Raw genomic sequence first — 9,375 nt, forward strand, 5'->3', positions numbered from 1 at the left:
TCCAAGCGTCTCCGTTACTTAACAATATTTTGTAGGGTAAAACACCATACATGATATACATTGTAAATGGAAATGGATATAAGTATATGTATTACCTAGGTGATGAGATATATCTAGAGTACGCTATAATTGTAAAGCCATATTCATTTCCAACCAACAGGGCCGGTCCAGACGGTGGGCAACCCGGGCGACCGCCCAGGACCCATGACTCCAAAGGGCCCAAATTTTTTGGGTTATGTAGTGTGTGTGTGTGTTATATATATAAATTATTACCAAAATGATTTTTATGACCTAAAGTTGGTTCAAACTCAAAATAGCTCAAAAATAAACAATTTGACTTATTTGTTATTGTTAATTGAATACATTTATAGTGAAAAGTAAATGATATATTTTTTTTAATCTTTATTATATTTGTCTTTAAGGGGCTCGTTTTTTTTCTTTTCGCCCCGGGCCCCATATACGTTGGGACCGGCCGTGCCGGCCAATGAAAAACAAAAATTGTTCAAGGATATGGAACGAGCGTTTGGAGTCATAAAACAAAAGTGGCACATAATCAAACATCCGACATGAACATGAGATATAGCAAAATTGACGACTGTGTTAACTGCTTATGTTATTTTACATAACATAATAATAGAAGAAGAGGATATGACTATTTGTTCATATACCGCGAATGATCTACTTAATCAACTTGCAGTAATACAAGTTAGCAGCCCACCATGCTTCTCAAAGGTTTTGAAAATACAAAACCGCATCACAATCTACCACGATTTGAGCGAGCATATATGGAAAAGACAAATCCAATGGCAAAATGACAATGAAGACCGGGTGGATGAGGACGGTGATGATAAGGCGGATGAGGCCGGTGATGACACCGACGACAAGTAGTATTTCTTTATGTTTTTTATGTTTTAAATTTTTATGTTTTTACGTAATGTGATGTTTTATTTGGTATATTTTATGTTTTTTTTAGTAATTTAGGTTTTAAATTTCTATGTTTTTAATTAATGAAATGTGGTTTTATTTTTTCTATGTTTTTAAAATATTTATTTATGTTTTAAATTATTATTTTTATTTAATTTAATCATAAAAAAAATAATAAATAGAAATAAAAAAAAATATTATAAAGTGGTAAGCATTTCTAATGTCTAGTGGGTTAATGGTAAGTTAGTGGTGGAGCTGACGTGACGCGCTTTTCCGATGGTTTGACTGTGACCACTCCCCACAACCTAATAAAACACACGTTAGAGCATGCAAACAAAACTGTTGTGTTTGTCTACTGGTGAGTGCTCATACCACACACGGTGCATGGGTCATGTTTCAAGTTTGGTCATGTCTGATCATTTTCCGTTATTTTTGTGAATTTTTTCAATTCCTTAAATTTCTAAAAAGTAGGCTCTGTTTATTCTAGTTTCCACGCCATTGAGGGATTTTTCTTGCTAAAGTTTATTTAGAATGTGCCTTCTTGGGACAATAATTGATCCACAATAAGGAGTTTCGATTTTTATTTAGCTCGTGTTTCTTTTCTTAGAATTTCTCTTGAACTCGTTTGTTTGCAGTCAGACAAACCTTTTCACTCAAGACTGTTTTTTAGAAGACCACATACCTATCAGTACATCCTCTTCTTGTGTAAGAAAGGGAAAAAGTCATCTAAATCATGCAATCACCCATATTTTTTTCACTTTCTTCTTCGACGCTTTTCTCTCAACCCAAAAATGTTTTTCTTTTTTCCCTTATTTCCAAAATTCAGATTCATCAAACTCCCAATATTACAAACATACACTTTGATACTTCCCATAAAACCAAAACCTAATCTATACATACAATCCCTTTCCTATGCATTATCTATATTGCCTCCCCTCATCCCTCATTAACCTCCATTGCCCCCTTCAAGCTGCCAAACACACAAAGGTCAATACAGAAATCAGAGCTTCAAGGTACAAGTAGGGACTCCAACCATCAACCGTTTACCTGCTGCCAACAAGATGATTTCCCAAAAATACCCTCGGATTCTACTGTTGTACCTTGTGCATCAACACAAGGTAAAGCTTTATCCATTTTCTTTAAAGCAACTTTCCAAACAACAGGGCCAAGATTAGCAGCAAAACAAGCTAAACTTCTTGCATAACCATCACCAACCACCATTAACTGCTTCTTTTCTCCACAAAAGTTGGAGACATAATATTGCTTGTAAGTCTCACGCCTACTCTCATCTATAATAAAATCTTTAATATTTCCATATTTCATATCCGCCCTCCGAATGCGCACTGCATGGATTGAGAGTATAACTAGTAAAAGATATGGAAGGGCATTTTGGGTATTTCAGTATTATTAAAAAGGTGATGATGGAACCTGGAAACTCTTCATTCCACTCTGATAATAATTCAGAGTAGGGTTGTTCTCTATTGCAGCTGTTATGCAACATTGGTCCTCTTCTTAAATTGTAAGGAGTAGACTCGGTTGTGCTGTCTTCTGGAGTTGCCAGAGTGGCGGACTCAGGGCCCACACGCTCCAACGGGGGTCTGCCAGGTGGCTTTTTCAGGTGCTTACTTGGCGGTCTGCCTCGTTTCACTACTTTTGGTTGCAGCTCCCCATCTTCACCCTCTTGCCTCAAATTTCCAAAGTCCCTTTTTGCCAATTCTTGTATGTTTCTTGCCTAAAATATTATGAATTACAAATTAAAATTCAAGAGAAGTGAAATTAAAAAATAAAAAATGATGAATACCTGACGAAAGTAAATGGTATCAGATGAGTTGTACTTCATTGCATTAGAACAAATCAATAACACATCTGCCTCCAATTCATTCAAATTTGAGTAGACTCCATCATCAAGTTTGTTTTTCACAGTGCCAAAATCCATTGGATGCTTAACGATTTCATGGTAATCAGGAAGCTGTATACAAACAAGGCTTTTTCATGTCAATTTAAGAATGAGATGAACACATTAACACAAAGAAAAAAGCACCTCATTAGGATCAACTGGCTCAGAGAACACCCCATAAGTGTCCTTCCTGTAGATCAAATTTAAACATCCAAAAACCTATGTTGAATCAACAAACAGTGCAAAAAATAAGATATAAACAATGAAAGAAGCAAAGAAAGGAAGGAAGACACACTTTTGAAGCCTGTCAAGAATGAAATCCAATAGCTTTTTGTCTGGTAAAGGTGTTGTGGGTCCAGAAGACTCCATGGCTTTTGAAATTTTTTCACCCTACAAACATAATTTTATCATCCATGGTTATAAGAATGGAAGATTGGTTAGATAAAGATAAACTAGTAAATATCAAAGCTTTGTTGCTAATGAACAATGGCAATGAACAGTGAAGTGAGAATATATAAGCATTAAAGAAAGATAAAGTTTGAACTTTATTCAAGATATGATTGTAGGTTGACTAATCATAAAGAACTTATCAACAATAAAATAATGAGTTTATGAGGAATCTAATTCAGAAAGTAAAAGCTATCAGATTTCAATCATTTCATAACAGAGAGCTACAAATAAAAAAGAATAAAGCCCTTTATCCAAAAGGGTATCTTACAACTACAAGAACTTGACCGAATCTTCGGAAGGAAAAATAAAGAATAAAGAATTTAGAATTACGCGCGAAAATTCAAAGAAAATTACAAAAGACGAACAAAGATCAACACTAAAACTAAAAAGCACCTCTCTTTCCAAACGCTAAATGCATTACGATTTCAAACAAAGCTTCAAGACCCTAACATTTTAGCTTCAATCAAAACTTTACCTGGTAATCAGTGATAGTATTAACAGATCCGGAGTTAAATTTCTGATTGTCAACGTCATCATTTAAATCAGAGAAATAGGATGCCGAATTAAACGAGGAATATCTAATTAAATCAGAAGAAGCCTGTTGTTGTTGTAGTTGATTTGACTGAGGCAAACGAACAACGAGCTTGACTTTCTTTTCTCTTCTCTCATCATCGTCATCGTCGTAGTACTCGTCTTCATTGGCCGACACATAGTAGCCACTGGCGGCGGCGGTAGAGTTAGGGTTCCGACGAGTTGATATCCATTGTAATTTTTGTTGATTTTGTAACTCTTCTTTTTTAAGAACACGGTTTTTGAGATCCAATAGAGATGGACGGCCTTTTTTCTTCTTCGCCGTCGTTGCTCCTCCTACCTTAACCATCTCTCCGCCGTCTCTTCCCCATCTCTCTCGCCAACGGGCGTTTTAGCTTCGTAAACTTTGTAGCAAATTACATGAATAGTCCTTATTCTATGGACCAATCTCAATTCTCAACCTCTTTTCAAAATGAAAAAATTGCAAAACATTGTCTAACGTTTTTTGTTTTCTTCGGCTGCAATGCAACCAAAGATATCGTCATTTTTCAGAAGGTTTGTTTGTAAATTTAGGATAAAATTACAGTTTTGGTCAGCAAACTAGATTATTAATTTTTAAAAATTTGACAAGATATATTTCTATGATTTAAAGAAATTTCACGGTATATTTTTAATCTATTTAAAAAGATCATTTTGTGTATTTTCATTAATATTTTATTTTATTTATTTATATTTTTTGTGACTTATATTTTTTTTTGAAATTTTATTTGAATATATTTTTTGATGTTTTTTTATATTATATTCGTTCATATTTTTTTGAATAATTTTTCTAGTTTTTTTTTGATATTTTGTTCGAATACATTTTTAAATGTTTTTTATATCTTTTGTTTTTTTTTAATATTTTTTAAGCTTTTTATAAATATTTTTTTGTATAAATAAAAATGAAAAGGTTTGTTAAATGTGAGCATATATAACACATATTAGCTATAAAATTATTTATTTTAATATGATTATTGTATAGGTCAACCGGAATTCATAACGAGAGTCAATGGTTTCAAATTCAATTTTTTAGTTTTAAAAAAAAAAAAAAAGATTTTTGACACTGTAGCACATCAAAATTTGACGAGTTTACACATTCAGTCACTGAAATATTTTTTATGTTCCATAAATCACTAAACTTTTAATTTACCTATTAAATAGGGAATTGATCCCAAATCTTACCGGTTTGTAGGTCACCAATACTTACATTTACTGATGACATGGAAACTAACACAAATTATTATTTATTACGCCTATGTGGCATTTATTGAAAAAGAGTCTCCATGTCTCATTCCACCTTTGCCATTTATTAAAAAGAAAAAACCCACTCCCAAAAACTTTTAGTCTGGAAGTTTTGCAATCGATCCATCTCTCATGTTATCTTGCAAACCCACAGTCGAAGGTTAAGGTTCCTGATTTTGTTCCCAATTTTGAGGTTGAAGATGAAGATTTGGGGCTGGGAAGGAGGAGGCGTGAGGAAAAGAAAAGGAGCAGGTTTTTAAACACCAAAATCCAACATATTTGGGTTCATCTTCAAAATCTGATTTACTTTCTTCTTCTTGATCGCCTTATCCTAATGCCCAATCTCCTTGATCGATTATGTCAGTGTAGTATTCGAGTGTAGGGTTTTAATTTCTCGGTTTGCTCTAAACCTCATATCTATTTTGCATCGGAGTCTGCTTCAGAATTCACTCGAATGTGGGGAATTCTTGTGATTTAAAGTGAGAATTGCTAGATTTTGTCATCGATTTGTTCATATGTATCCAATTTTATACGTAGCACATCTATTTTTTGGGCCTGCTTTAAATATGTTTTTTCACCATATATGAGGTATACAGTAAGATTAAGAACAAAGGGCGACATTGGAATTTCTATAAGAGCTAAACTTTGTGGCAGATATGAAAACTGATCAGCATCATCACTGGACCAAAATCACAAGCCTTCTTCTTTGAGACATTTTCAAACACCTTCTAGGTCAACAAAATCTTGTGTTCTTCTCATTATTGTCATAATCACTAAACTGAAATTACATACATGGGCTTTTATTGATGCTTTATTTGTATGGCCATCGGGTTTTTCGGCTTCAGAGTAACGCCAGTCAGGTTTCCGACTTTATAACAAGGTCAGTCGGGCTTTCGGCTTCAAAGCAAGGCCAGTCAGGTTTCCGGCTTTATAGCAAGGTCAGTCGGGTTTTCCTACTTGTTGGTATCAACCTCAAGGTCTCCATCATGAACCCATCGACAACTTGCAGCCTCGACTCCAATTACGCCAAGTATCGTTTGAAACTTGCTATTTGTTAACTCCCTAGGTCAGTTGCGAAGCTGGGGATGAAAATCAAGTTGCAGGTTTCAGAATTGAATTTGGATTTCATCGTAAAAATATCAAGGCAACGTTTCGTTCATAAGCAATCAAGGCAGCGACTGTTTCTGTTCTCGGATAATCTTAAGTTAAAGATTCAGATTGGATGTTACAAACAATGGATTGAGAGAGGAGGAGTGGTACTCAGTGTGGATGGTGATGATAATGAGTGACCCTTAAAAAATATATACAAATATATATAATTTAAAGTCACATGCTCTTCCGGTATCTAGTCATATAATGGTGCATTTAACAGGTAAATTACAAGTTTAGTGATTTATTGAGAAAAAAAATATTTGAGTGACTAAATGTGTAAATTCGTCAAACTTTGTTGTGCTACAGTAACAAAACCCCCAAAAAAAATTACATTTTGTTTCGAATGCCAGATGTTAATCTGAATTTTTACAACTCAAACACATGTATCAATGTTTTCGAGTTCATTTTTTATTTTTAGTTTTTTTTGTTCGTTTTCGAGTTATATGGTTTCCAATTAGTCATTATATAAGTTGAAACCCGTTTTCGAATTTCGGTTAGCCTAAGTATTATCCTATTAAAAAATAATTTTTTACATAATCTATGTTAAGGATCTGCAGTGTAATTTATTTAAACCACATTGATACATCTTGTCAAATTTTCAAAAGTTTGACTAAAAGTGTGAATCTAATCAAACCATAAGGATGAAAACTGTAATTTACTCTAAATTTAGAGTTCTATGCTCGTTGTAAAAATATTTTTAACCTTTAATTATTTTTTATACAGTTTTAATTTTTAAAAGATATTTTATATAATAAAAAATTCACATCTCCACCCCAAACCTCACTTCTCATTTCCCACTTGCCCTTCTTTCTTCCCTATCTCAATGGAGACGGTCACCGCCACCACCAATCATCGGATACGATTATTTGGAAGACATGATGGTTCTTGGAGGGTATTGTGTATTAGGTATAGGTTCTTAATTTGGTTGAAAAAAAATAGAAATCACAAAAAACCCTCTCATATTTTAGTATAAGTCTCTTTTGATCATCACGTTAATGATGAAGTTACACTAAAATACGAACAATTATTCTTTATTTTACTATAAATATGAATTCACATAACAAAGTAAGCAACCCAAACTTTTGTATAAATGAAAATTTCTGATTGATTGATTTTATACTTTTTACTTTACACATTTAAGATATTCTAGAATTTGGGTGTCTTAACTTGAACTTGTCAATCCTTTAAATACTAAAGATAAATGCAAAAAATATTATAATTTTACTTTACACATTTTAGATATTGAAGAAGGGTTATGATCGTTTGTAACTAGCATCAATTATCTAATCGTGTAACTTGATTGTGACCATTGGATCAATGAAAAATAAAATTATTCTTGAAAAAATATTATTAGTGAAATATGATTTATTATTAATTTTTTCAAAAAAAACAAAAAACGGTTATAAAAGGGTAAATTCGACATTTTACTAATTACTAAGAGATAATAAAAGAAGCTAACTAAATTTTAGGAAACTCATTTAAAATTAGGAAACCCATTTAAATCCATAAAAAGAATATGTGCTTCATTTTTATTTTGTCAGAATATGTTTTCATTCTTAACGGAATAAATTTTCATTTAAATATATATATATATATATATATATATATATATATATATATATATATATATATATATATATATATATATATATATATATATATATATATATAACCTTTTATTCTAATAATTGGGTTTTATATTTTAAAGTTCTCGATTTCCGGTATTGAACATCGAAAGCCTAATTTAATTCTTAAATTAAACATTAAACCATCAAGAATAAGACATTATCTTATAAGTCTCGTGAATAGATTCCATATCCCTCGTATAATAAAATACATTCGAAGAAAAATTAGACTAAACAAAAACATTCTCTTCTTCAAAAAATAATAAGACATTCTTGTATAATAAATGATATTTAACTAACTTGAACCAAAACACAACCCTAACCCTTTCTATAAATTGAATTTGTAGGTCTTTGATTACAACTCCCATCCCTTTATCAAAGGTTCTAAAAACAAAGAACATATATTACTTTTTTTTTGTTTCTGAATCAACATATCGAACAACATATTTGGGATAAAGCCGATGAATGGAGACGAGATAGGAAGAAAAAAACTACCATAATTGCAAAAAATAATTAGTGTTAGGATTTGATAATCTTTATTTTTTTTGCCAAAATCAAATGGAGAATAAACAAATTGGTGAAGAAAGCACCTGCTTAAAGTAATCCATATCCACGGCATGTTAAAGATTTACCCTTCTTTGTGTCTTCTCCTTAAACAAAACGCAACCACAAGACCTCCAAAGGAATCTCAAAATATGGTCTACAATGGAGGACCTCTAAAAGAATATGAAGAATATGTCATGAAACAATGTAAGATTCTACAAATTTCAAGTTGCTAGGATGGATACAACTTGAAATCGGACCTAAAATGGTACTTGAATAGAAGATTGATCAATGGTGGAGATATAGTTTATGGCGGAGAAAATAATCAGTCGACTGTCTACAAAGAAGATAAGGTGAGAAATAAACGAGTTTATAAGAGAGAAAGAGGGGAGATGGCTCTATTTCCATAAATTAGTTTTCCTAAATCAATGTGATTTATTTTGAAAATTAACTTAATAACTAAATTGACCCTGAATAATTAATTTAAAAATAACAATTTAATGATTGATTAGGAATTCTTTACACATTTACACAATATATGTCCATTCACATATGATCATAGCATAATTTTTTTTACATGGCCTTTCTTATTAAATGTGATGCCCTTGTATTCACTTTTTAACAACCTACTTTGTTTGTTAAACTACCTGTATGATCGATGTTTTATTTTATCCACTTCATATGTTCTGTGAATTTCTCCCGGTCTAGCTGCATCCACCATACAACATCACATGAAAAGTAAATTGTAGAAGACAATTGGTTAATAAAGTGTGTCTAGGTTTTGAACTCAAACTCTTATAGACAAATCTAAATGTCATATTATTTAACTAAAAAGTATATAATTAATAATAAATTTATCAGCATATGTAAAAAAATGTATATCAACCAAACTTTTATAAACCTTCGTTTATGTAATTTAATGGGAGAATAGAGAAAAAAAAACATGAGTTAATTAAGTTTTATACATTCTTT

General features: G+C 31.9%; 1 protein-coding gene across 1 annotated transcript; it reads right to left on the minus strand.

Moving 5' to 3' along the window:
• Positions 1-1,718: 1,718 nt before the first annotated feature.
• Positions 1,719-4,279, minus strand: LOC145018421 (uncharacterized). Its single transcript, XM_078976312.1, has 7 exons — positions 3,747-4,279; positions 3,117-3,211; positions 2,966-3,011; positions 2,726-2,893; positions 2,353-2,656; positions 1,972-2,267; positions 1,719-1,894 (listed from the first exon to the last, which is right to left on the minus strand). The coding sequence occupies exons 1-7, from the start codon at positions 4,149-4,151 to the stop codon at positions 1,871-1,873; spliced, it is 1,338 nt and encodes a 445-aa protein (XP_078832438.1). The 5' UTR covers positions 4,152-4,279; the 3' UTR covers positions 1,719-1,870.
• Positions 4,280-9,375: the final 5,096 nt, after the last annotated feature.

The sequence above is a fragment of the Lactuca saligna genome, chromosome 9 (genome assembly GCF_052625555.1).
Source record: "Lactuca saligna cultivar CGN05327 chromosome 9, ASM5262555v1, whole genome shotgun sequence".
NCBI lineage: Eukaryota > Viridiplantae > Streptophyta > Magnoliopsida > Asterales > Asteraceae > Lactuca > Lactuca saligna.